Source organism: Zootoca vivipara, chromosome 2, assembly GCF_965207765.1.
Source record: "Zootoca vivipara chromosome 2, rZooViv2.hap1.1, whole genome shotgun sequence".
Lineage (NCBI taxonomy): Eukaryota > Metazoa > Chordata > Lepidosauria > Squamata > Lacertidae > Zootoca > Zootoca vivipara.
This window is the reverse complement of record NC_142584.1, coordinates 64,897,261-64,922,416: the sequence shown is the minus strand read 5'-3', so window position 1 is coordinate 64,922,416 and position 25,156 is coordinate 64,897,261. Positions and strand designations below refer to the sequence as shown.

Genomic DNA, 25,156 nt, shown 5'->3' with positions numbered 1-25,156 from the left:
TTACTCCCATTTTGTCACATGACTCCCTCCTTTGTGTAACATCTTGCCTAATGAAGAGTTCTGGAGAATTTTTGTATTAGGGATTAGGTGGGTTTGTCCTAATAAAGGTATTGTCCAACTCCAGGCTTCTCTTCGCAAATTCAACTGACATCGGCTGTGATGGGTTTGGGGCACCAGTTAAAAGCATATTTATTCATCCAGGCTGTTGGTTAAGCTGGATGTGGAATTGGGCAGCTTGTTGTCTTGTTCAATGGCTGTAGATGACGTTCTTCTCTTTATTGGTTTTATGTAACTGGTTTTATTATTTATTACCTGCTTAATTTTTTATATTGCAGCCTGTTCTGGGATTAATGAAGAGCAGGCTATGAATTATTCAAGTGAAGAAACAACATTTTCTTTTATGGCAATAAATAAATGGGAAACATCTCACCAGATGGTGTGGGCAGCCCCTTCCAGTTCTGTTGTGATTACAGGCAAATGCTATGAAATATAGCCATCTAATTCATACAGTACCTCCTGCATGCAGTTCCATATGCAAAGAGGAAAATGTGTGTGCAAACTCTTCATCATATAGTTCAGTAGAAGAGTGTGGCTTATTTCACTTGCCAAAATGTGCCAAAATCAAGAACAAATACAATGACCAAACCAGATTGCCGCAATGCTTTTGCTTTATTGACAATAAAATCTGGAAAATAGTAACAAGAAGCAGTTATTAACTCTGCGCATCTGCATCAGAAAAAGCCAGAATGCCCACTCCTAAATTCTTCAGCAAAAAAGTGATGCATGTTCAGCACTCTCAGCAAATTCCAGCCTTCTTAATTTTGACTTGTACATTCTTTTGCCTGCAAAAAATGTATAAAACATACTGAATAGTATCTTTCATTTCCCACGTCTAAGTTGAGATGTTGCCAAATCATGCCTTGTGAGAACCTGAGCATATGTATTTCAGAGAGACATTCCCAGGATCAGAGGTTAATGCATTTGTGCAATAATACGTTTTGACACCTGCTAGAGTTCAGGGCATGGACAACTTAAAAGAGATAGAATTTTACAATTTGGGCAGGATCTCACTTGCCAAGTTCTCATGAAAATTCACCAGCATTTGTGTGCAAGTTATGCATACCTCCCCCCCCCCCCACACACACTGGAGCTAGAGAACTGCATTTCAAAATTCAGAGTACTGTGGCTTTCACAGGAGAACTGTGTTTCTGCTTGTGGTTTTGGAGAAATTCAAATTAGGCAAAGGTACCGCTGACCGTTAGGTCCAGTCATGGCTGACTCTGGGGATGCACACTCATCTCGCTTTACTGGCCGAGGGAGCCAGCGTTTGTCTGCAGACAGCTTCCGGGTCATGTAGCCAGCATGACTAAGTCACTTCTGGCGAACCAGAGCAGCATACGGAAACGCTGTTTACCTTCCTGCCAGAGTGGTACCTATTTATCTACTTGCACTTGGGAGCTGGGACCGAACAACAGGAGCTCACCCTGTCACGGGGATTCGAACTACCAACTTTCCGATCGGTAAGCCCTAGGCTCTGTGGTTTAGACCACAGCGCCACTTGGTAGAGTCACCTAAAATGTCAACAAAACCAACTTTCTTCCCCATCGTTATCCTTATTACTCACACATGCAAATTCCTGTTGAGGTATTAATGCTGAAAGTGACATAAGCACAGGCATACATGGAGCTACTGCCTGCACAGTCTCTGAAACAGTGAAAAGGCTCTTAAGGGAGACTTTAACTTTCTCTGTGTCAAATAAGGCCTGCCAGCTGACTGGGAAAAATGACCTCGCTGGCCTGTTCCTTTAAGAGCAACTATATGTTCAGAATTCACTAGATGAAACGCTTCACATTCTTGAGAAAGAGGGAGGGGGAGACATTGATTTGGATCCTAAGGTGCCTTTCCATTCATGGAATGAGTCCTTCTGTGGATAGACAGGATTTGGATTTCGTTCCTGCTAATTCATGGATGGAGAATACATGGCCCTCCATCTCCCATCAACCTCAGTCACCATGGCCAATGGCCAGGTTTGATGGGAAGTGTCATCTAATTGCGTTTGTAGGTGCCAGTAATACCCTTTCTACTGGGCAGAACCCCAGCTTATTGTCACATGCTAATGTTGCACATCAGTTCTTTGCTTAGCAGCTACAGAGGCTGGTTGAAAAGTTAGCAACTTTCTACTTTCCTGCTAGAAATGTGACAACATGGATGCAGAAACGAAAGTCAAATCTACACCACTCACATACAGCACACATTTAAAACACATGATGTCCCCTGCAAAGAATGCTGGAAACTGTTGTTTCCATCTCACAGAGAGCTGCTGTTCTGAGCAAAGCACAGTTCCCAGGATTATTTGAAGAGCAAGTCCTCTGCTACAAATATGTGTTGGATATGCTTTAAATGTATGGTGTGGATCTGCCTCTGATGTTGGAACAAGCTCCCCTCAATATCCAATTCCTGTTCCTCATGATGCTTCTTCAGAACTATTGTTTCCATCTTGCTGTTGGGACTAAAAATACTAGGAGAACCTAGCCCAGAGATGGAAGGAAGAAGAAGTACCAAGAAGAGAAGAATGGCAGACAAAACTGATATAGTATGCAGAGATGGTGAAACTGACGTGGAAGATCAGAAACCAGGAAGATCAATTATTTTTTAAAGACTGGAATAAATTCTTAATTTATTTAAAAGACCACTGTAAACAGTTAAAATCATTGGCAGGGATGTAATGAGACTTGTAATGTGGAATTAAATATGGTAACTATAGATATCTAACAGATGGATAAAGGAAAAAGATGCAGAAAACTTAAATCTTAAATATGGAAACCATGGAGGGAGGGAAGGTGGTCCGATGGTTCAAAAGAACCTTTTATTTAATGTTTGAAATGGTTAAAGTTAACATGTATAAAATCATGTAAAACCAACAAAAAATGTTATATATAAAAAAGAATAGTATGAGAACCTAAGTGAGTTAGGCTGTATCTGCCATCAGGCTACATTGGCCAGATAGCCCACCTTTCAGCAGGACCTATTTATATAGGATAATCCAGCACCACTCCATATACCAAAGCAAGAGGCAATTTAAAGTATTTGAATTACTTTATGACTGATATATACATTGCTGTTCTGTTTTGGAGTGTGGGTGAGGGTAATCTTTATGATGTGAGCTTTGTACCTCTTAGGGAATACTTCTGTTCATAGGAGGGGTGATCATACAGTTTGAAAAGAGGGATTTGAAGGTATCTCACTTACTATATCTTTCCCTGTGGGACCTACTGGCACTCCTATCTACTTAAGAGGCTTGAAAGATGGCCAAAGGTCTGAAGGAAACATATTCCCTTGAAGAAACTAAGTGGTAAAGGAAAAAACAGGTACTTACTGATTTGTACTGCACAAGGTACACTCATTGGGATATGTCACTTGGTCAGTGCCACAGACAGGATCGATATTTCTAGGGCATCCTGGTGTTTCATAACGTTCACAGGCTGGCTGTAGAATAAAAGCTGTACAGTTCAGTATCTGGAACAGCAACAATCTTTTAAATTGATATTCTTCAAAGTTGGTGCAAGACATTTTGCTTACTTGAGAGACAGTGACAAAGGGCGCCATTCTCTCCAAGTCAAGCCATAGTACCCATGAACAGTACCCAAGGCAAGAAAATATCACCACCACCTTCTCCCTTTCTGGCAGTAGAAATTCAAGAACAATACATTTGCTCCCCTTTCATGGCACCCAAAATCAACTGCCCAAGGAAGCTGCCTCACGTTGCCTAATGGTAGAGCCAGTCCCAGTATTCTTTAATGGTGGATGATATTGAAGAACAACGATACAGTACTGGAGAATGAAGGTTGACTTGGGGAAGCAGAGTGAAAGAATGGCATAGAAATTTAGACATTGGCGTGATGGCTACAGAAGCACTGTATGCTATGGCATATGTTTCCCAGTAAAAGCGGCTGCCTTTTGCAGTTATCAGTCCTAGTTTGTTTGGCATGAGTTTCTTTACTGCTGCCTTCCTTAACCTGTTACCGTCAAGATAATGTTGGACCTCAACTCTCATCAGCCCCAGCCAGCATGCTTAGTAAAATATCTGTGTAGCTAGTTTATAGCAGCAGTGGGGAATATTTTTCCAGTCATAGGACCATATTCATTAATGGGGGATGCATGCCAGGGGTGTGCAGGGCCAGAGGTAAAAGTGAGCAGGGCAATGGATGAGACTCTGGATCTGTGCAGTTGACTAATTTCCAAATATGTGAATGATAAGGGTTCCTCTCCATTCAGGCAGCCAAGAGGCATTGTCACAGTTTAGCACTCAAAGAGGTGGTAGAGCAGGGCCAGTGAGGGGCATGGTCTGGGGATGGGCCTAGAGAGAGTCCCAGGGGGTAGATATAAAGACCTTGCTGTGGGCCACATCCAACCCCAGTTCTTAGGTTCCCCACTCCTGGTTTATTGGTAATACAGAGAAACGTAGCTAGGTGATTTCAGTGCACTCCTCTCGGAGGCAACAACATTTTCTACCCAAAAAAGAGGGGAAGCATTGTCAGTACCTGAAACGTTGTATTGTACTGACTTCTTCTATGTGGCAATAGTGCATTTGCCATATATCGGTGGAGTATAATTTCCCCAAAGCAGGATGCACTGCACTTAAATAATCAAGACACCATTACCTCTCTTGCCTCACCGTTGCCACCATCAGTTTCTGCATTGCCTAAAAATGCAAGAAAAAACATGTTTAATTAGAAATCCACTCTACTTCTAGCAGAGCCAGTAACCTCGACTGGTTGTATTATAGCTGCAGATGTATTATAGCTGCATCAAATCAGTCTAATTTTTTTAAACAACAACAACAAGAACAACATTTAAACATTTAACAAAAATACATTCATTTGACAAGGGTGCATATTTCAAAGGTGGTTCTAGGGAGCGTGACCTGTTCGGTCACATACTGGATGCGGAGCTTTTGGGGGCGCTGCAGCAGATGCCATGATATGAAGTCCAGTGGAATGCAAGAGGCAAGGGGGCAGATTTTGGCTTCACACAGAACGCCACTGCAATTTGAGGTGTCAAGGTCTGCTGCTGCATATTTAGACCTTAAAAATAGAATAATATTTAAATCTTGGATTTTTTAAAAAAGAACATTTAATTTTGACTACCGTAATATATACGTTTTGGTGAAGCAATTTCCTGTAATATCTGTATAATGCATTTTTGTATGTTATTTTCACTAATGCGTTTCCTTTAATGGAAACTACCATAGTATATGAATTTTACACACATTACCTGACTGGAGAACTGCAATACAAAATCTGGAGAAGATCTAATACTAGATCTGGTTCCTTTTTAGTTCTCATCAAAGTCACTCAAATCCCTTTCCTCTCCGTTCTTTTTTTCCTCAGCCCCAAAATGAGACTCCATCCCATCATAGAGGTGCATGTTTTCCTATACTCTCCTTTGTCAAGAGAGTATAGGAAATTGACTGAACAATTATACTGGGAATTTTAGCATCTGCAAGGAAATTCTATGTAGCCCTATGAATTCTATGTAGCCCTTACCTGAGGAACAGAAAATCCCCACTGCAAGGAGAAGGAATACGCTAGTTACTCTCATTGTAGAGCTGCTTATTGAAGTTCAAAGGAAGTTATGTCTCAAGATTCCAGAATAAACTTTTTAATATGACCTGTTTGTGGCACCTCAGACTGCCCCTCCTTCTTGACGTCATTGTCCAAACAAGCAATGGGAAAGGTATTTTGGAAGGGAAATGTATTTTTGAAGGGAAAGAGGGTGGTGAAGTAATAGCCAACGCAGCACAAAGCACATGAGATAATTTGTCCGGGAGGGTTCAAAGATCTGTGTTGTCACAGAACTAGATGCTAGAAATCATGAATGCCAGGACACTTTAAGGAGCATAGTCATCTACAAGCTGCCACTTTTGAATGCCACAATAAGTAATTCAGACTATTATCTGTTGACTCTGATTCATATCTCTAGTCTTGCCATAAACACATGCTGTAAGATTGAAAGGAACTATATTTTACTGCTCTATTTTATGGTCAACAGTTTATATGGCAGCTTTCTATTGACTCACCCAAGGCCATATTAAAACAAAAGCAAATGACTAACAGCATTGGCAAGATTAAATATTAAAAGTTCTGATAACTGTGATCAGCCAAGCTGACATGTTTGTTTTATTTTTGTAGGCATGAGACAACCACCTCAGGTGGCAGGTGCAAAAGGCACAAGGAACGAGCAGAGCTGTGTGTAACATTTGGCCTTCTCTTTGGCCTCTAATTTAGCCTATCCCATTACCAGTGTTGAAGAAAGTGTTTCTCAAACATGGGTCCTCAGCTGTTCTTGGACTACAACTCCCATCACCCCTAACTAGCAGGACCAGGGGTTAGGGATGATGGGAGTTGGAGTGCATGAACAGCTGGGAACCCAAGTTTGAGAAACACTGATAGGCCCCATCTTCACAATACATTTAAAGCACTATCATACTACTTTACACAGTCACAGCTTCCCCCAAAGAATCCTGGGAACTGTAGTTTGTTAAGCATGCTGCGAGTTGTTAGGAAACACCTATTCCCCCCCAGGGAACTACAATTCTCAAAGTGGTTTAGCAGTCAATTCCTCTTCCCTGGGAAGTCTGTGAGGGGAATAGGGGGTCTCCTAACAATTTCCACCCCCTTCCATAAACTTCACTTCCCAGGATTCCTTGAGGGAAGCCATGACTATTTAAAGTGGACATAATAGTGCTTTAAATGTATGGTGCACATGAGATCTCAATTTCAGCTACCAGTCTGGTGGACTTTGGAACATGGAATGGGGTGTGTGTGCTGGGAAGGTGCCATCTTGTCCTTTGCCTCAGGCAGCAAAAGATCTTGGGCTGTCTCTTTTCAAAGCTTCAGACATTACCACTTTTATAGGAAAAAGTCTCAAAGCAGCTTATAACAAGTTAAGAATGCAAAGGTAGGATAGAATAACTGAATAGTGGCTACCGAAGGTAGATCACCAGGGCTAGATCTACCTTCTCCAGAAACAGGCATAACTAGACCTAGATTAGGCATCACCAGGGCTATCATCCAGGTTTAAAGTTCGGTCTAGGACCCTAGACTACGAACCTGTGTTTTCAAAGGGGTTGCTGAGCCATCCAGCACAGGCTAAGCCACTGTTTATAGACTGTGTATCCTCTGGAATAATTTTCAGTTGATTAGCCCTCCTCTAGCTCCTTATTGACCCCGTACACTGGCTCAGAATGCCCACAGCTTCTCTGAACTACATGGGAAAGAGATATAGACTTGGGTGTCATTCACCTATCAGTGTATGGTGGAGAAAATGGATCCAGTGAACCTCTGAATCAACAAACTTCTTTTCTCCTATTCTAGAGGGTAGGACTCAACCCAATGGAACAGCACAGATCAATGTGGCAAGTGGTAGACCCCTGGCACCGGGTTCTGGAATTGCCCCTCCAAGAAACACTGGAAGCAGCATTAAGCAGTGCCTCCAAGTCCCATCCTACCCAGGCAATTCAGACTCCCCCCTTCCAGTTTCGAGAGTAGGTCATTAGCTAGGGTTACCAAACCCATCCTTGTCACCAAATGGGGTCTGGAAGCCAGGCTGAAATGAATCCAGATGATCTGTATCATCCAGAAAGCTCTGGAGCTGAAAGGCTGCAACCATCAAGAGGTAGCCAGAACTAGGGCCTCTACAAAATAGGGGTTTATGAAGGGTAATCTAGAGTGTGTCATAGTATAGAAAGGGCAGGCTAAAATTATTTACAAAGAGCAGGGGCAAATAGATCAAAAGCAAACTGGGCCATATAGAACTGTCAAAGGCATTTAATTGATTTTGCAATATTCAATCTTGAACTAGTTGCTATCAGACACAAATCATGCACAGGGATTCGTAATGAGTGCTTAGCCACATAAGAACATAAGAGCAGATCCCAGCTGGATTGGGGCAAGGGCTCCTCATAGTCTGGTATCTGCTCTCACTGTGGCCAACAAAATGCCTATGGGGGCGCCCATAAGCAAGACAAGACCTGAGACCAGCAGCCCTTGCAGAGGTGTTTGGCTTTGTCAACATGGCAGACATACCACCTGCACATTTCACAGTGCAAAATTTGGAACAGGTAAGATGTAGGGAGAAGGTGGGCAGCCTGTACTCCCGGTATAACTCAATTAGTTTATTAAAGTTTGGCAAGAGATAAATGTATCGGTTTGCAGCAGCCATTTAATAATCAAACACCCTCTACAAATATTTGCCACCAGGAGTCATGTTATCAGCGGCTTAGCATCTAGATGAAAGGCTTCGTTCCCTTCCCTTTTTATTTTACTATGCACCTGTGAAGTCCCCGTGAGTCCAATATAGATGCAAGACTTGACAATAACACTTTGTTCTTCCTTTGAGTCTCGCCGTTCCGCATTCCCACCTTTCTTGTAGGTCTACCAGCACTTTAATCAATTGGTCTAATTCCGTGGAAAAAGACACGACAGGCATTTGTCAAGGAAATATTACAACCCTTTCTTTAAAAAACCAACAACACCTTTTAGGTGTGCACACAAGGTCAGGGAATTAGGATTGCCAATTAGGATAAATCTCAGATTGTAGGATCAGGTCCTGGCGTCTCCAGTTAAAAGGGTCTTAGGATACAGGACTGGGAAAGATCCGAGGCTTTGAAAGATGCTGTCGCTCACAGTGTAAATATTCCTATGCTAGATGGACTAGTGGCCTGACTACTATAAGGTATAAAACATTATAAGATAGCTTTGTCTGAAAATTATCGAACATAAAGTTTCATATTCAAAAAGCCTTCCTTGCTTGACAGTAATCCTATTGCTATTAATAATAATGAATATTTTCTTTTTAAAAGTTGGAAACTCCACTTTTGACTAGTTCTGAAACATTATTTGGCTAAGAGTATATCTGTGCTGTCTCATCCGTGCGACAGGATCATGTTGGTTGGCTAATCAGTTAATTAGCTTTCCTACAGCCCTTTTTTTTTTTTTGGGGTTAAGGGAGAGAGGGTTCTCTGCCTTATGTTTTTTTTTTTTTTAAATTATTTTTATTAAAGGTTTTCTCAGTTTACAAAGACATGGGCAGTGTCTCTCATAGCATTTTTACAGATCAGTTTCAATTGTTGAGACATTGGGGAGGAAAAGGGGGAGAGCGGTAGGTAAGGGAAGGGGGTGGGGGTAGTGTGACAATGTTTCTAGTTTACTTAAAGTGTGTTGGGGGGGGTTGTCAGCATCGGTTGTGCAGGTTCTTTGTTGTGCATTTGTTTTCCTTCGATGGTGAGAGTTGTTGGGGTTGGCCTAGGATATAGTTTTCTTTTGTGGTTGGCTGTGGTGGTCTGTTTTATGTGAGTAGGGTGGGCGGGTCAGGTTAGCCATATTGATTTGTATGCTGTTGGTGGATTTCTGTCGTTGTCTTGTTGCGCTGTGTATGTGATAAAGGGGAACCATACTGGGGTGAAGCCGTCTTCTTCTATTTGACCCCGTGTCAATTTCAACTTATTGGTTAATTTTTCTAATAGGGCTATTTCCCATACCGTCTGGTACCATTGGTCCATGTTTACTCCTGCCAGGTCTTTCCAGTGTCTGGTTATGGTGTTTCTGGTAGCTGAGAGTAAGTGGGTTATGAGTTCTTTATGATGTAGGTGGGCATTATTGTCCTGGAAGATGTTTAGCAAGGCCAGTTCTGGGGTAAGTTCTAATGTTTGTTGGGTTATTTTACCTACTTCTCTTACGGTTGTTCTCCAGAATTGTTGGGCTTTGGGGCATTCCCACCACATGTGGAAATATGTGCCTGTTGATGTGCATCCTCTCCAGCATTTTGATGAGGTTCCTGGGCGTATTAGTGCTAGTTTCCGTGGTGTTAGGTACCACCTGTAGATGGTTTTCAGAGTGAGTTCTTTCCTTTTTGCTGATATGGATTTAAATGGGGGTTTAGACCACATTCTGGTCCATTGAGTGGGGTTGATTTCATAGCCTATATCTTCTTCCCATTGTTTTTTTATTGCGTCTGGGGAGTTTGTGGAATTTTGGAGCAGTATTTTATATATTGCAGATACCATCCCTTTGCCGTGACCCTTTGTCGTTAGAAGGAGGTTTTCAAAAGGTGTCAGGGGTCTTGTTGCTGCTGATTTTATTACTGGCTTGTTTAAGAGGGCATGTAATTGGTGTTGTGCTAACCAGGGTATTTGGGTGTCTTCTAGTTTATCCTGTATTTCTCGTGTTGTCAGAGGTATGTTATTTTTATAGAAGTCTGTTAGGCGATATAGGCCTTTGGTTTGCCAAGTTTTAGTTTGGATGTTTTGTGCTGCCTGGTGGAATAATGGATGGTAGACCAGGGGGAGTAGTGGGGATGTGGTTGGGGTTAGTTTGTCCGTTTCTGTTTTCCATGCTTTGAACATGGTTTGTGTGTACCTATTAAGTGTTGTGGGGATCCTTCTTAGTTTGTTTGGGAGGAATGGGTATGCTGTGGTGCTGATATTCTCAATTGATTTCACTCTCATGAATCCCTAGAGAAGTGGAGATCAAAGCGTTAACAACAGGTGCTTGGGAAGACAAGACAGTTATTCTTAATTAGCTGAGCACAGAGCCATAATTGCTAAATTCAATTAGTGAAAGTGTTTGCAGAAAGGGGGTGTGCTCTGAAGCACAAAACAGTGACTTAATTCTGCACTGAATTTTCACAGGGTTCAGATTTCAGTGCTAAAATAATTGCTGTTCAGTGTTCACAGTTGCTGCTTCAATTCAATTCATTATATATATATATATATATATATATATATATATATATATATATATATATATATATAAAGTTTCCTTCCTCCTGGAACTAGTGAGGTCATCACCATGTCACCAATTTGGTTTGGCTGGGTAATGTTGTCACTGAATACAAATGAATGAGGTCATTGCCCACAAGATCAGATTTCTGTCATCACCTGGTCAAAACATGATTGGTTGACAGCCTTTAGCAGTCAGCAGAGTGGGCGGAGCTGCATTACTACCCTAGCTTCCCAATGCCACATCTTGTTGCAAGTGACCGAGAGGTGGAGGAGCAAGGCGGTGGGGAGCCACTGTGCCCACACTGCACCATGGTCTAAACCACTGAGCCTCTTGGGCTTGCTGATCAGAAGGTCAGCGGTTCGAACCCCCTCAATGGGGTGAGCTCCCGTTGCTCTGTCCCAGCTCCTGCCAACCTAGCAGTTTGCAAGTAGATGAATAGGTACCTCTGCGGCGGGAAGGTAAACGGCATTTCTGTACGCTCTGGTTTCCGTCACGGTGTCCCGTTGCGCCAGAAGTGGTTTAGTCATACTGGCCACATGACCTAGAAAGCTGTCTGTGGACAAACACCGGCTCCCTCAGCCTGAAAGCAAGATGAATGCCACAACTCCATAGTTGCCTATGACTGGACTTAACTGTCTAGGGGTCCTTTACCTTTACCTTGTAGGACGGAGAAGGCTGTTTTAAAAATAAACAAATAAATGCCACCAAAGCAGGAGGTAATCATGCTGCAAACAGGTTTTAGAAAGGGCAGAGTTCCAAAGAAAGTGTGGTCATGGGGGGAGGAGAGAGCATTCTGAACCTGGAAGGATGGGGGGGGGAGGAACCATGAATAAAGCAAGGGAATATATTTCACCAGGCGAGTCTTTGTGCCTCACTTTTGCAGCCAAGAAGCCTATATTAAATAGGAGGTAATGTGTCCAGCCTTAAGCACACAGTCATTTAAATGAATGACTATTTATGCATTTACATTGAGTGTTTACCAACCAAATGAGATTACATGCCAATTTAGGAATGGAAGCATCATGTATTTACTATACAGCACTTAACAGCCAGTGCAAAGTAATTGCTCTGAGTGAGGATTGATTTCAGAGAGGCTTCCCAGGATGCTGCTTGCTTGAAATGAAATAAAGCATACCGAGGCAGAGAAAGAATGTGGCATTGATCAGAACTCCAGCTTGCCTTTTTTTGTTACGGTATGAAAATAAGTTCAAAGAGTATCTTACAGGAAGGGAAAACAAGAGCAATGGTCCGTCCAGTGATCTATTCTTCACTAATTGATCTCATGTGACCTGGCTGGTTAAATGTTTGCTAAATCTTGGTCGCAACAGAGATGGGGGAAGAGCTTCAGTAGCCAACTGTGACCTGTTTTCAGATACTTTGCTAATAAAATAATTATTTTTTCTCCTGACTTGGACCCTTTCAGCATAGGTTCTTTGGATATGCCATTGGGAATTGTTCCCCCCTGTTTTGATGGGTGCATTTTAGTTTGTGCATGTGAAGAAATACTCCCCACTTTATGTCATTTTTAAGTGCACACCCTAGATGCTTGACAACTGAAGCTTTACGTAGCCTTTTCAAGATCACAAATAAGCTGCAGAGACTGGATTAGAAGGACCAAGATTTTCTTAGCACTATGCTGCTAGTAACCTATATATAAAACTGGAACAAGTCAGAGCTTCTTCATTTCTTTTGCCTGCTGGTGTCACCCAGAATTGTGTGAGGTGTATGGGGTGTTAGGGAAGAGGTAGCACTTCTGGCGGGGGACACATTGTGTTCCTTCTGGGGTAGCTCATTCACCTTTGGTTCCTACCCTGCACTTAGCTCTCACCTGTGGCATCTAGAAGCTATCAGCATGTGGCAGTGGCCACACGGGAATAGCTTTGACTGGCCAGGTAAACCAGGTGAGGTAGCCAATGGGTCTCAAACCCTCAGTGAGATAGGGACTTCCTCTGCATGCAAAGACAGACTCTGGTGGGTTAAGCAGATGAGACCAATAGTGGTTCAATAGTCAAGAAGGTGGTTTCTCCAAGGGCTATAGAGGGAAATGAGGAGCTTGCCAACCTGGGAAGGTAGCCCATGTAGGAGAAGGAAAACTCTGATCCTAAACTCATTGCGGGACATCTTTGGGAGAAGAAAAGGCTAGGGAGTGGAGTCCCAAAGTCAGTTGGGTGACACCACCTTCTGACAACTGCTGCAGCCAATCTGGTGCCAAACATATCACTCTCCCTTCCTTTGGACCATATCAGCAAGGCCAAGAGTGGGACCTTGTTATCTGGGCAGCACAGGACCTCCATGCACACTGCCCATTCTTTTCCTCTGGGGAGGTCACATCAGTGCTGCTAACACAGTAGTTTGACTTCGCACACAAACACACCTCTGAGGCACACTCCACTGTTTCTCAAGACATCAGATGCCTACAATAATCAGATCTTCCTTATTTCCTTTCCCTATTGGTGTCATCCATAACTAATTCTCCCCATGCTTTTAAATCACTTTAGTTCCTGCTCACATCACACTTTCCTGTTGGCATGTGATTATGCCAAGAAAGGGCTTATGCAAGCAGGACAGGAGAAGGAAATAATGGTACACACTAGCTTCTCTTGTAAACAGGAGGTGGGTTTCACCTCATTACTTAAGCCTTCAGACGCATGCAAATGCCTTATACCAGGCGACATCAACCTGACTCCTGAAGGCTCCGGTGTGCTTGCCAGTACTTCCTATATCATCTCAGTAAATATATGCTAAGAAATCCACAATGCATGAGAAACTACATTGAACTCACACACCCTTTAAGCATACCCATATTTAATCAGATGCCAGGAATGGACATCTATCCTCCCTTTTGTTCTGAGCAGAAGCAAGGTGCAAAAAGGTGCAATGAACTTATCTTTATGAGCAAGTGTGGCACGAGCTGATGTAGGCACCTCCCCAAGATGGAAGTGGCAAGTGGTGGCGGGACACCTGCAACGTTTTGTGGTCCTGTCTGTGCTTTCACTTTTTAAGATGTGGTAGATATTAGACATTATGCCACACACCTAACCTGAGGGGTAGTTGGTAGAACAGCAGTCATTTTGTGACTGGCACCCACAGAGCTCCACAGAGGCAGTAAGTTGTGTGTGCTCTTCTATGATAATGCTGTGTATTTTCTCACTGTGTGCACCCACTGGTATCAGCCAGCAACCAGCTGACCCATTTGCTTTATTGCAAGGAAAACAATTTAAGTCATACCCTTTGCTTTGAAGGGAACAGCTGTGCTGCTGCTGCTTTTGCCCTTAGTATTTCTTTGCCTATTTGATAAATGTTAAGCCTTTGCGTTTTTGTTTTTTGCAAATCTCCAGAATCTGCCATTGATCACAGTGCAATTTAGATTGTATATTTAGGAGACTTTTCTAACGAACATATTTCAGATCAGAAAGGAAGTCTAGATCAGGTTTCTAAATGTTCAGGTATTTCCTTCAGTTCCCAAACCTACAATCTTTCTGTTTGTCTGGATATACTAATGGGGGGGGGGAATCTGAAGTTTCAGTGAAATCTGAATCATTGGCTTGCTTCTCCTGGAGTGGAATCCAGCAGTCCCACCTGGTTACATCTCTCCTCATTTTATGGAAGACTGAGGTTGCAATCCTCTATACATACTTCCCCTGGGAGTAAGCCCCATTGTACTTCTTAGTAGTCAAGTTTAGGATTGCCCTGCATGAAACACAGATTTGGCCCAGTGAACATGCAGTTTATCAAAATTGGGTCATGATCTTTCATAGGCGAGCGGCTCTCCTTCCATCTGCCCTTTGTGCCAAACTGTGCTTACCCTCAGACCATAATAGTTGCTGATGGACGTATGGAGATATGGGAAGAACAGCAAATGTATTCGCTACTGAGAATTAAGAGAGCCAGGTATTAACATCACCAGGAGATGGCAGCAGGTGAATGAAAAAGAGATTGCAGGATTATATTCTGAAAATATACAATGATCCATAGAAGTCATGAAACATGAAACATGCATACCGGTACTAAACTGAACACAAGCTATCACAAGTTTCTGTTTTTGGAAGTCTTCTACTTTCTTTGTTACCTGTAAATTTTCCTTTCCTACATGCTCATTCTGGAGGAAAGAATGGAACCATTTAATCCAGCATCTAGTTCTCACAGTGACCAACCAATTGTCTGTAGGAAACCTGCAAGCAGGATCTGAGTGCAACAGCACACAAATATGTAAGCATTAAGGCCTTAACTGATTCAAGATGACCTTAACTGATTGGAGAACTGAGCCCAAACTAACAAACTGAATTTCATTAGGCACAAATATAATGTTCTACACTTATGCAGGATTAACCATCTGCACAAATATAAGGTAGATTTCCAGTAGTACAAGTGAAAAGGATCTAGGAGCCTTAGTAGATCACAACAGCTAATGCTATTCTAGGCTGCATCAACAGAAGTATAGTGTCCAGATCAAGTGAAGTAATAATACCACTCTATTCTGCCTTGATCAGACCACATCTGACTACTGTGTCCAGTTCTGGGCATCATTTAATAAGGTTGTTGACAAGCTGGAACATATGCAGAGGAGGGTGACTAAGGTGATCAGGGTTCTAGAAACCAAGCCTAATGAGAAATGGTTGAGGAAGTTGGGTATGTTAGCCTGGAAAAGAGGAGACCGAGAGGAGATATGATAGACATTTTCAAATATCTCAAGGGCTGTCACATAGAGGATGGAGCAAGCTTGTTTTCTCCTGCTCTGGAGGTTAAGACCCGAATCAATGGATTCAAGTTATGAGAAAGGAAACTGTGACTAAACATCAGAATACCGTCAGACCTTTTTGACACTAAGAGCTGTTTGAAAGTGGAATGGACTCCCTCAGAAGGCGGTGGACTCCTTCCTTGGAGGTTTTAAAGCAGAGGCTGGATGGCCATTTGTCATAGATGCTTTAGATTCCTGCATTGCAGGGGGTTGGACTAGAAGACACTTGGGTTCTCTTCCAACTCTACAGTTCTATGATTCTGAACCAGAAAACAATCCCCCTCCAACTCCCATCCTGGTAGTTCCCAAACCCACCCATCTCCCTTGATGCCAAGAAACTGTTTCCCCCTTTGACCCAATCTGACAGCAGCAAGCTGGAGGGAGGGTGGTATCTCCTGCTTCATCTCTTCAGGTTCTGGCATGTTGCTGCTACTCAACACACCAAACCACAAGCAGCTCTTGGGAAATGTAACTCTCCCAAGGGCTGCTGCCATGTCAGCAGAACGTGGGCAGGGGGGAAACATTGCCCAAGGTGGACTTTTGGCCTGACATGCTGCCATGTACTCAAGGAATATCATGTGAATATTCAACATCAATATTTGCAGAAGAGAAGTGGGAGAGTCGTTGAGAGCAAGTTTGCTTCAGCACCAAAATGTCGCTCTCTAGGTATTTTAATTAATCAGTTAAAGAAAATAGCTATTTATCTTGCAAAGCGAAGGAAAGAAAATCCTCACATTTCAACAACAGATTACACATAAATTATTATTATTATTATTATTATTATTATTATTATTATTATTACAATTAATTTATTAATTGCCCTATAAACCACCATCTGAAGGTGATTGCCACATAAGATAATTAAAAACACAAATATAATAAATGGACATCTGTTTTCCCTTGCATCACCCAGACCCCAAACCACTCTCACATATTGCTGCCTCATGACCCACTGGAAAATGACTAACACTGGTTTATATTATTCCCTATGTGTGTTCCTCTGTTGCTACTTTACATCTAAGTTCTCGCCACCGCCTGCCAGGAATTGCGTTGCAATCCCACCCTTTCAAGTGGTTGCTTCCCGGTCCGAACAAATAATTTTCCAGTTTCTGCTAGTCAGCTGTAGATTCCTCCATCAAAGCAAACAAGATGGGATAAACAGGATGTGGTGAAAATATCAGGACCCTTGTCAAGAAGGAAGGATATTGAATCAGCACCCCTTTGTTTGCATTCAGCCTTCCAAGGCACACCTAAGCTGGCAGAAAGTATGGAGTCAATAAATTAATTCATAGCTGTGTAATATCCATGAGAAAACAAACACTGACCTACACCTGCTGTCTCCATGTAATCTACTGTTGAAATAAATGCTTTACGCTGCCTTTATAAGACTAAAAAAGTGGAAGGGATTCCACTAATGAACTCCATCCACAGAAGTCCCCCTCTCCTCCCCCTGCACCTCCCAAAATTAGCATGGGGAGCTGGGATTACCCCCATTAGAGCATGCAAGGGGAGAGAGATAGTTCTAGCTGGCATTTCGAGCTGAAATGTTTGCACAGGTGGAACATTTGTACCAGTACAACATTAAATTCCACGCTCTGTCCTTTAATATAGAGTAAGAGATGATTGAGACTTCAGGTTCTCCAGGCCATGATGGTTGCAAAGTTTTAGCACGTTGGTTTCCGTGTCTTTTATTTTCCTAACCCAACACACCCACACCCACGGGCAAGGACAGAAATTGCCATTCATCAGGACACAACCATTAAGACCCAAACCCACACTTTCTCAGACCCAATAGGATATTGAGCAACGCCTTTCCCAACTGCAATACGGTCGAAGCAGTTTTCATCTTGAAGTATGATTCTCTGAGCGAGTGACGTGGGGCTTACTTTCCAGATATATGATATATGTTGTTCATGATCCCGACCCTTCCAGATTGGAATGGGATGGAGTGTGGAGGGGCAGGAATTGCACTGTATATGGCACCATTGTCAGGTTTACGCATCTTTATGATATAGGAACATGGAGTTGAAGGGTATGTGTGGCCTTTTCATCATGGGGGTTTCTTTGTCTGGCTAGAGACACACCAGAAGGGATGACTTATTTATAGCTCAGAAACATAAAAAGCTAACAACTTTTACAGAGTCATCTAATTCCTTCCAGTAATGCAGGGTAAAGGGTAATGCAGTTACACAAGTGCATTGCTTTTACTTGATTTCAAGTTCTTAGAAAAAACTTAGGGAAACCCCAGTGCCGACGGGACAGGCATGTATGGCAAATAAGCTTTCTTTGAGCTTATCTGTAGAGGTTCTGGGTGGGTGGCAAATGTACGAATTAAAAAGTAAACATTAAGAAAGATTAATGAAACCTGCCAATACTGCCAGATCACATTGGTCTGGTGAAATGATACAGTAAATAAATAGTACACCACATGTCAGCTGTGCTCATGGTTAGGTCCTTTTGAAACACCAGAGGAAGGAAATTTATATTATTATTATTGCTAGTAGAAGTAGCAGTGTCTATACCACTTATATGCCAAAATGGCTTCTAAGCAACTGACAACTATAAAATCGAAACAGAATTAAAATGCACAATAAACAGTCTATCAGGTCATTAAAACATCCTTTATTAAAATCTACACTAAAACAATCAGTTAAAAAGCATAACCATTAAAACAGTTTAAAAACAGATAAAACAGATTGTGGAGGAATGTGAAATTCAAAGGAAAACGGCATCCTGATCTATGTGTGAGTCCACGAGTTGTGGATCAAATCAGCTTTTATCAAAATTCATCAAAAATAATAAATCAATTCCTCAAGTATCCTTACCAGCTATTTGGCTGCTCAAAATTCACCATTTCCTCCAAAACGTCCCAGCCTAAAGGAAAAAGATGTGTGGCACCTACCATATCTTATCTATCAATACACTGCTGGCACATATCCCCATGGGTACAGAAACTAAACCCTTCGAACAATGCATAGAGCATTCCCTCCAACATGTTGAAGCGAAAAACCAGGATGCGTTCCTGTGTGAGTCACGTGACCCATGCAAAATTGTGCCCCACCCCCCAAAAAGTGGTTTCTTTGGGGTGAGCTCCCAATGCCCCAAATGACTGCCATGCTCTTGTACACAACAAAGGAAAAAGGAATGTCCCACTTTTACTGGGATAGCTGAGGGGTATGGTAGAGAGACTTGCTAGTCCCAGATTTAGTAGGACTAGCAGAGAGGAAATGGCCTGTAGTCAAAAGAGGCAATCAGAACATTACTATTCTGTGAATGGTTGTTTTTCAGTAGCAGGCACTTCCTCTCAATTGTATGCAAATTGGTTTCCAGCTGCGTTAGCCTAAAAGGACATACAATGAATAAAGAGTATTTGAGCAATAATACTGGGCAGCAAGGCCCACCCCACATTCCCAGCCCAATCCATGATTTAAAGGGTATCATTATAATTAGAGTATATTGTTTTCAGTTAAAGTCACAGAAATGTGATGCATATAATGGATGTTTACTCTTCTTCTCTCATTTGACAAAGCAATTACAAGTATTTTGAAGCTCAGTGGGTTAGCAATTTTCTCTTAGAATTGACTAGAATAGCTGGTGCACTTGAAAAATAGCCATTAACTCAGGCAATATTCCACCCACAAACTGGGCAGTTATTAAGTACAGAGAACTGTGATCAACTGGCAAACAGGTCATAGGGACCTAGACGCTCCTCTTTCCCACAGCCCACCATCACCAGAGACCTGGAAACCATTCCTTGTTTGAATGCCTCTTCAGGCATTAAGACTGGGGGAGGAGGGTACCCTCTCCTGTGCTACTTGACCTATGACCAAGAGTTGGAAGGACCAAACTACTTTTTGAGAGTAGTTGGCTGAATGGCTTAAAAGCCACCTCACAATCAGGAGACGCTTGACTTAAAAACTTCCTCACAATCAGGAATCCTGAGAGTGCAGCGTTTCAAATCTTTGTGGACATTTAGCTGAATGCTTCTGACCTTCCCAGTCAAATCAAGAAGGTCAGGATTGGGTACGTGTGCCTTCTGCATACAGGGCTCTTGGGTGTAAATCCATCCTCCTTGGAGCAACAATAGACTGTTTTTATAGGGTGAAGAGATAGGGCATGGTTTAATACAGGGATATGGGGGACTTACGGTCCTCCGTTGTTGTTGGACTACAACAGTTGGCCATTCTCTCTAGGGTTGATAGGAGCTTGAGTCTATCAACATCTAAAGTGCCAGATGTTCTCATCCCTGGTTTAATGAATAGGCACAGAAGACCAATTAAAAAGACCAGGGATGTGATTTAAGAAAGCCAGAGAGGGTTATCCAAGGACAGAGGTAGCAATGGCCACATGGGTTCTCAAGTCCATTCCTACCACCATTTAGGTAATGTATCCCAAAATAACAATTATAGATCTGAATCTAGCTTCCTCTCGGTTCCTACCAGTTATCATTAATCAAGACAGGCAAGAAACTCAAGGGGAAAGGTTGAGTTTCTGGAGCAGAAGGGAGTGTGGATGAGAGGGAAACAGAGATCCAATTGCTGCATTAAAGACAGCTTCAGTTGTGCCTGCTTTCAATTTTGATGAAGTTTTCAGGGTTGATTAGTACAGCAATGTTAATTACTTGCAAACAGCAATTATGCAAATATAAATAGCAATTCATGACATCTAATTAAGGCCAGTCTCCTAAGTAAGGCCATTCCATTCAAGTTTGGAGAGACTGCAAGTGAAGCACAACTGGTTGCCCCTCAGCCTTTAATAAGAAATGTGAATGGTAAGGGGAAGGTATGGCCCCATCTGCAGCACTCTGGCACTTCCACTAAGTGATGGTGGCATCAGGCAATGAGCCTGCAGTCCTGCTGCGCAGGTGCTGTGCATTCTTGGGGTCCCCACCCGGATGGCATTCGAGTTAAAAGCAGCTTTCACATTCACAAGGTCCTTCAGCAGAATTGAAATTCCCCTAAGAGGTAGGTTGGGGATGATCTAGGCTGCAGCTATTGCAGTTAAGAGGACAGGCTAACCCTGCTAGAATTGATGGTTGGAGGGAACCCCCCATGAAAGAAAGTGAAGGTAAAAAAAGCCACTTCCTTCCCCTCCAGTGTACCTGCTGTAGCAGTTTCCTCATCAGTAGTACTACGCTTAACTTGCCTGGGGTGTGGAAAGGATTAATTAGTTAGACTTAGTAAATCACTTTGAAGATTTAAAAGTCTTAACTGCTAAGCATTATTGCTATTAATTATTAGAGATGGGCGGTGTCTAATGACAGTATAGAGCATGCCAGGAATGCACTTCTAAGCCTTTCCTTTCTCTGAAATGTTTGAGGTGAAAAGTTTCATCACAATGAGCTGGATTGTTGCACTTCAGAGAAGCCGTGAGGCTCAAAAGAGTGGGTCATGGTGGTTGGATAAGGGAAAGTACAAGCTTAGTGTTCCACACAGTGGGACTGTGCCGTTGGTCACTTAATGTGTCCTCCCTTTGGAAGAAGAAGAGTAGTAGTAGTAGTTTGGATTTGATATCCCACTTTATCACTACCCGAAAGAGTCTCAAAATGGCTAAATATCTCTTTTTCCCTTCCTCCCCCACAACAAACACTGTGAGGTGGGTGGGGCTGAGAGACTTCAAAGAAGTGTGACTAGCCCAAGGTCACCCAGCAGCTGCATGTGGAGGAGCGGGGATGCGAACCCGGTTCCCCAGATTACGAGTCTACTGCTCTTACACTACACCACACTGGAATGGCACAGAATTTTATTTATTGATCTTGTTTAATGAAATTTACATGCCACTTTATTGCAAGAAAACCTCTAAACCAGTGTTTCCCAAACTTGGGTCTCCAGCTGTTTTTGGATGACAGGTCCCATCATCCCTAGTGATCAGGGATGATGGGAATTGTAGTTCAAAAACAGCTGGAGCTTGGAGCTAAACTAAGCTGAATTAAAGGCATGACTTGAGCCTAATTGACTTCAATGGGAATGAAGTTCAACTAACTAAGTCTGGATCCAACCCAATGACACTGAAATAGTATAATGAAAAGTATGTCTTTAAAAATGTGAGCTGTTTGTATTCATGAGCAACTATGAAGGCAGCATTGTTTGAAATGGCATTTATAAGGCAGACACAATGCCATTTTGCACAATGAGGGATTCTCTGTCAGGGGAGGAGTATGTGAATCCATGTGCCCAAAGCTGGAATGTGTTTTGGGATGTGAGTGACACATTGCAGATGGAGGCGGTAGTAGTTAAGAGTTGCAGTTAGCATGGGTGTGTGTCTGCCCACTCGGTCTTGCTTAATAGGCTACAACATTAAGCAATATGTGAAGCAGGCTCTCTAAGCAACTGAGTTGCCACCAACAGAGCTGTGGTGTCTTTTAGATAACCTAGAAATGGTCCAAGCCGTAACAAGAGAAAATAACATTTTTTTCAAGGCATGAGAATTCAAGGCACCACCTTTTTGCTTGTGTTGATCCTGGCCATCACAGTTGGCTTGATGCTCATCATCAGGTTAGCAACAAAGGAAGGATCATCCAATAATTAGATAGCAACCGCAGAGTCAGGAGACCATAGGCATTTGATGTGGACACACCCTTGAACCTTTATATATCTATAAGTCTATTGCAATGGATACGATGGTTTCACCCAGCAACTATGAGACTAGCTGTGTCCCAATGACTGCTTCATTAGTAACAAAGCTCAGACTCCTTACTTTGGAGAGGTTTCTCTTTGGGAATTAGGTGTATTCCCAGTGGTAGAACACATGTATTGCTTGCAAAGGTCCCAGGTTCAATTCCTGGTGTCTCTTAGAAGGGCTGGAAAAGACTCCAGTCTGTAAACCTGAGGAGCTGAAGTCAGTGTAAACCAGTGTAGACTACAAGTCCCATAATCCCTGACAAATGGCTGTGCTTAGTGGTGCTGATGAGAGTTGAGCAATGTCTGGAGGGCTGCAGGTTCCCCAATTCTGTTCAGGGCATTTCTTTGAAACTCAAGGCAGCAGAGAGTTCGTCTGAAGTTGGAAGTGGTTCCAAGCATAGTATTTCCACAATCCCTAATCCCTTGCTCTGCCCTGCCATGCAGGTTTCACTCTCACTTCTTAGCTAGTAACTCAGGAGTCTGGATTTCATCCAGTGTCAGCTGCTTGCAACACCGCAGGTACCGGTATATACACCTGTGCAGCCGGCTTGCTGCTTTTTGTCATGTCAAACACATACCTCCGTAGTGATGAGCTCACGAACCTCCTAATCCCTCTCTGAAGTGTAACTCATTTAATTCCCTACAAGTTTCTCCTCATCTTTTTTGCCTCACCTGCCTCAGCCACCATGGCCAATAGTCAGGAAATATGAGCATTATATAAGGGTGTGCAGCCCACAAGATTAGATTTGCATCTGTGCATTTTTATTTTTTATTTTAAAAATCTGATCTCTTTTTGATTCACTCTATGCTCTTTCCATATGGATCTGGAAATTGGGCTCTAAACTGCTGTGTCTAAAAAAAAGCTGTGATCCCCATTCATTACAATAGGGAGTCTAAAAATGGCTATAATCACCTCTCTTTTTGACCAAAGTGAATGGAATTTACAGGCATGGGGAAACTCCTAACCCATCCTAACAGATTACTGACAAATGAACCCACGGGCTTTTTGTGGGTAAGGTAAAAGGGATTCACCAGCCTCCGTAATCTTACCTGTCTGGACCCTTCTAGACAGGAAGAGTTATAATGGGCTATCTTCTTGGGCTGAGCATTTGCCTGATCAGCAATTATCTTTCCGGTGCATTTCTTTGCTTCCTTACCAAAACTCCTGCTTCCTTGCTTTCCCCGGGCATCTGCCTGCGGCTGAGTCCCCTCAAGCTTTCAAACCAGAAGTTAACCTAAGAAATGGGCCTTTCCTTTTCTTTTATCTGACCCAAACCCCTCCTTGATTTTTCTTAATCACAGCTTAGAGTCACATCTAAATCATGGTTAATGTTAACTGGCTTCCCTCTTGAAAACACCTGGCCCAGACGGCCTCCCAGCGGAATTCTATATAAAAAAATGGAAGAAATATTAGTAGCACCACTAACCGAAATAATGAACAATACCCTCAATCAAGGAAAATTTCCTGATTCACGGAAGGAAGCCTATGTAACTCTAATAGCTAAGCAGGGAGGTGACCCAGGAACATGGAGCTTTATGAAATTTTGTATTAGAAGGTTTTAGGTTAAAAATTTTTAAATTAAGTAAAAGTTTGTTAGAATTTAGTTGAAACGTGTCAAAAATTGTATCAAGTTTTTAGTGTTGTATTTTTGTTGTATGAAAATATGTCTACCAAGCAGTAAGACAATAATACCGTACCATATAGGTAGCTTGCACGAAGTCCATTGCACTGTAACTCCAGGCTAGAAACTGGATTGGTAGGCGCACTTGAGATGAGGTCTGAAGGGAAAGAGAAATAAAAAATACCAGCCTCCAGGAAAACCAGTTATGCTATGAGCAAGGGTACGAGGGTAACTAACCCATTAACCAGAGGCCTTGGAAAAGGTGAGAAAGTGGTTATGGAGAGTAGAATGGTCCTGACCTAACAACTAGAGGCCTTGGAAAAAGTGAGAAAGTGATGCAACCTCAAGTTATGGACGCGATACTAGGGAGGGGGGGCTTACTAACAGGGGTTGATGATTCTCACATGAGAAGCCAGATCAATAAATAACCGGGTATAAAATACATTTCCGTATTGAAGAGAAATATTTTAGGTAATGTCTGAATGTAAGATAAAGAAGGGTACAACTACAGGCCAATATCACTATTAAATTGTGATTATAGACTCTTTGCCAACATATTGGCAAACAGGCTTAAAGAAGCTATTAGAGAAATTTTTCACCCAAACCAGACCGGGTTCCTTCCAGAAAGGCAAAGGGAACACTAGAAATATTGTTCATGTTTTTTAATATCTAGAAGCTAAAAGTGACAAAAAGGCAACCTTATTATTACTCGATGCAGTAATAATAGTACACTGTTTGCTTAATTGTTCCATATAATTTGTTCAAAACCATTGGTTTTTCATGTAAATTATCGACATGTTTTATCTTAAATAAATAAATATTGCAGAAAATAATAGTATGCAACTATTATTGCTCTACATAAAACCTAAAATTTATGTTTATTAGTTCACAATTTAACATACTGAGAATAAATGAGTCAAATTCCTATGTTTTCATCACTCGCAGTGAGGCAAAATTTCAATCTGTTGGAGCAGGGTCTAAATATTAACTAATTTGTCCCAAATTTGAAATCTGACTATGTTTATACCATACGCCTGATATAAGATCAAGGGATGAAACATTTTCCAAAAAAGGTTTTTTTATGACCCACCCTATTGTGGATCCTTTCCATAAGCTATTTGTACAATTCATAAAAAGCAGAGACATCACCTTGCCGACAAAGGTCCGTATAGTTAAAGCTATGGTTTTCCCAGTAGTGATGTATGGAAGTGAGAGCTGGACCATAAAGAAGGCTGATCGCCGAAGAATTGATGCTTTTGAATTATGGTGCTGGAGGAGACTCTTGAGAGTCCCATGGACTGCAAGAAGATCAAACCTATCCATTCTTAAGGAAATCAGTCCTGAGTGCTCCCTGGAAGGACAGATTGTGAAGCTGAGGCTCCAATACTTTGG

The 25,156-nt window shown here is 42.2% G+C and overlaps 1 protein-coding gene across 1 annotated transcript; it reads right to left on the bottom strand.

The window, feature by feature from the left end:
* Positions 1–650: 650 nt before the first annotated feature.
* On the bottom strand, positions 651–5,727 carry LOC118080483 (trypsin inhibitor ClTI-1). Its single transcript, XM_035105789.3, has 4 exons — positions 5,547–5,727; positions 4,662–4,702; positions 3,377–3,486; positions 651–842 (listed from the first exon to the last, which is right to left on the bottom strand). The coding sequence occupies exons 1-4, from the start codon at positions 5,599–5,601 to the stop codon at positions 797–799; spliced, it is 252 nt and encodes an 83-aa protein (XP_034961680.1). The 5' UTR covers positions 5,602–5,727; the 3' UTR covers positions 651–796.
* Positions 5,728–25,156: the final 19,429 nt, after the last annotated feature.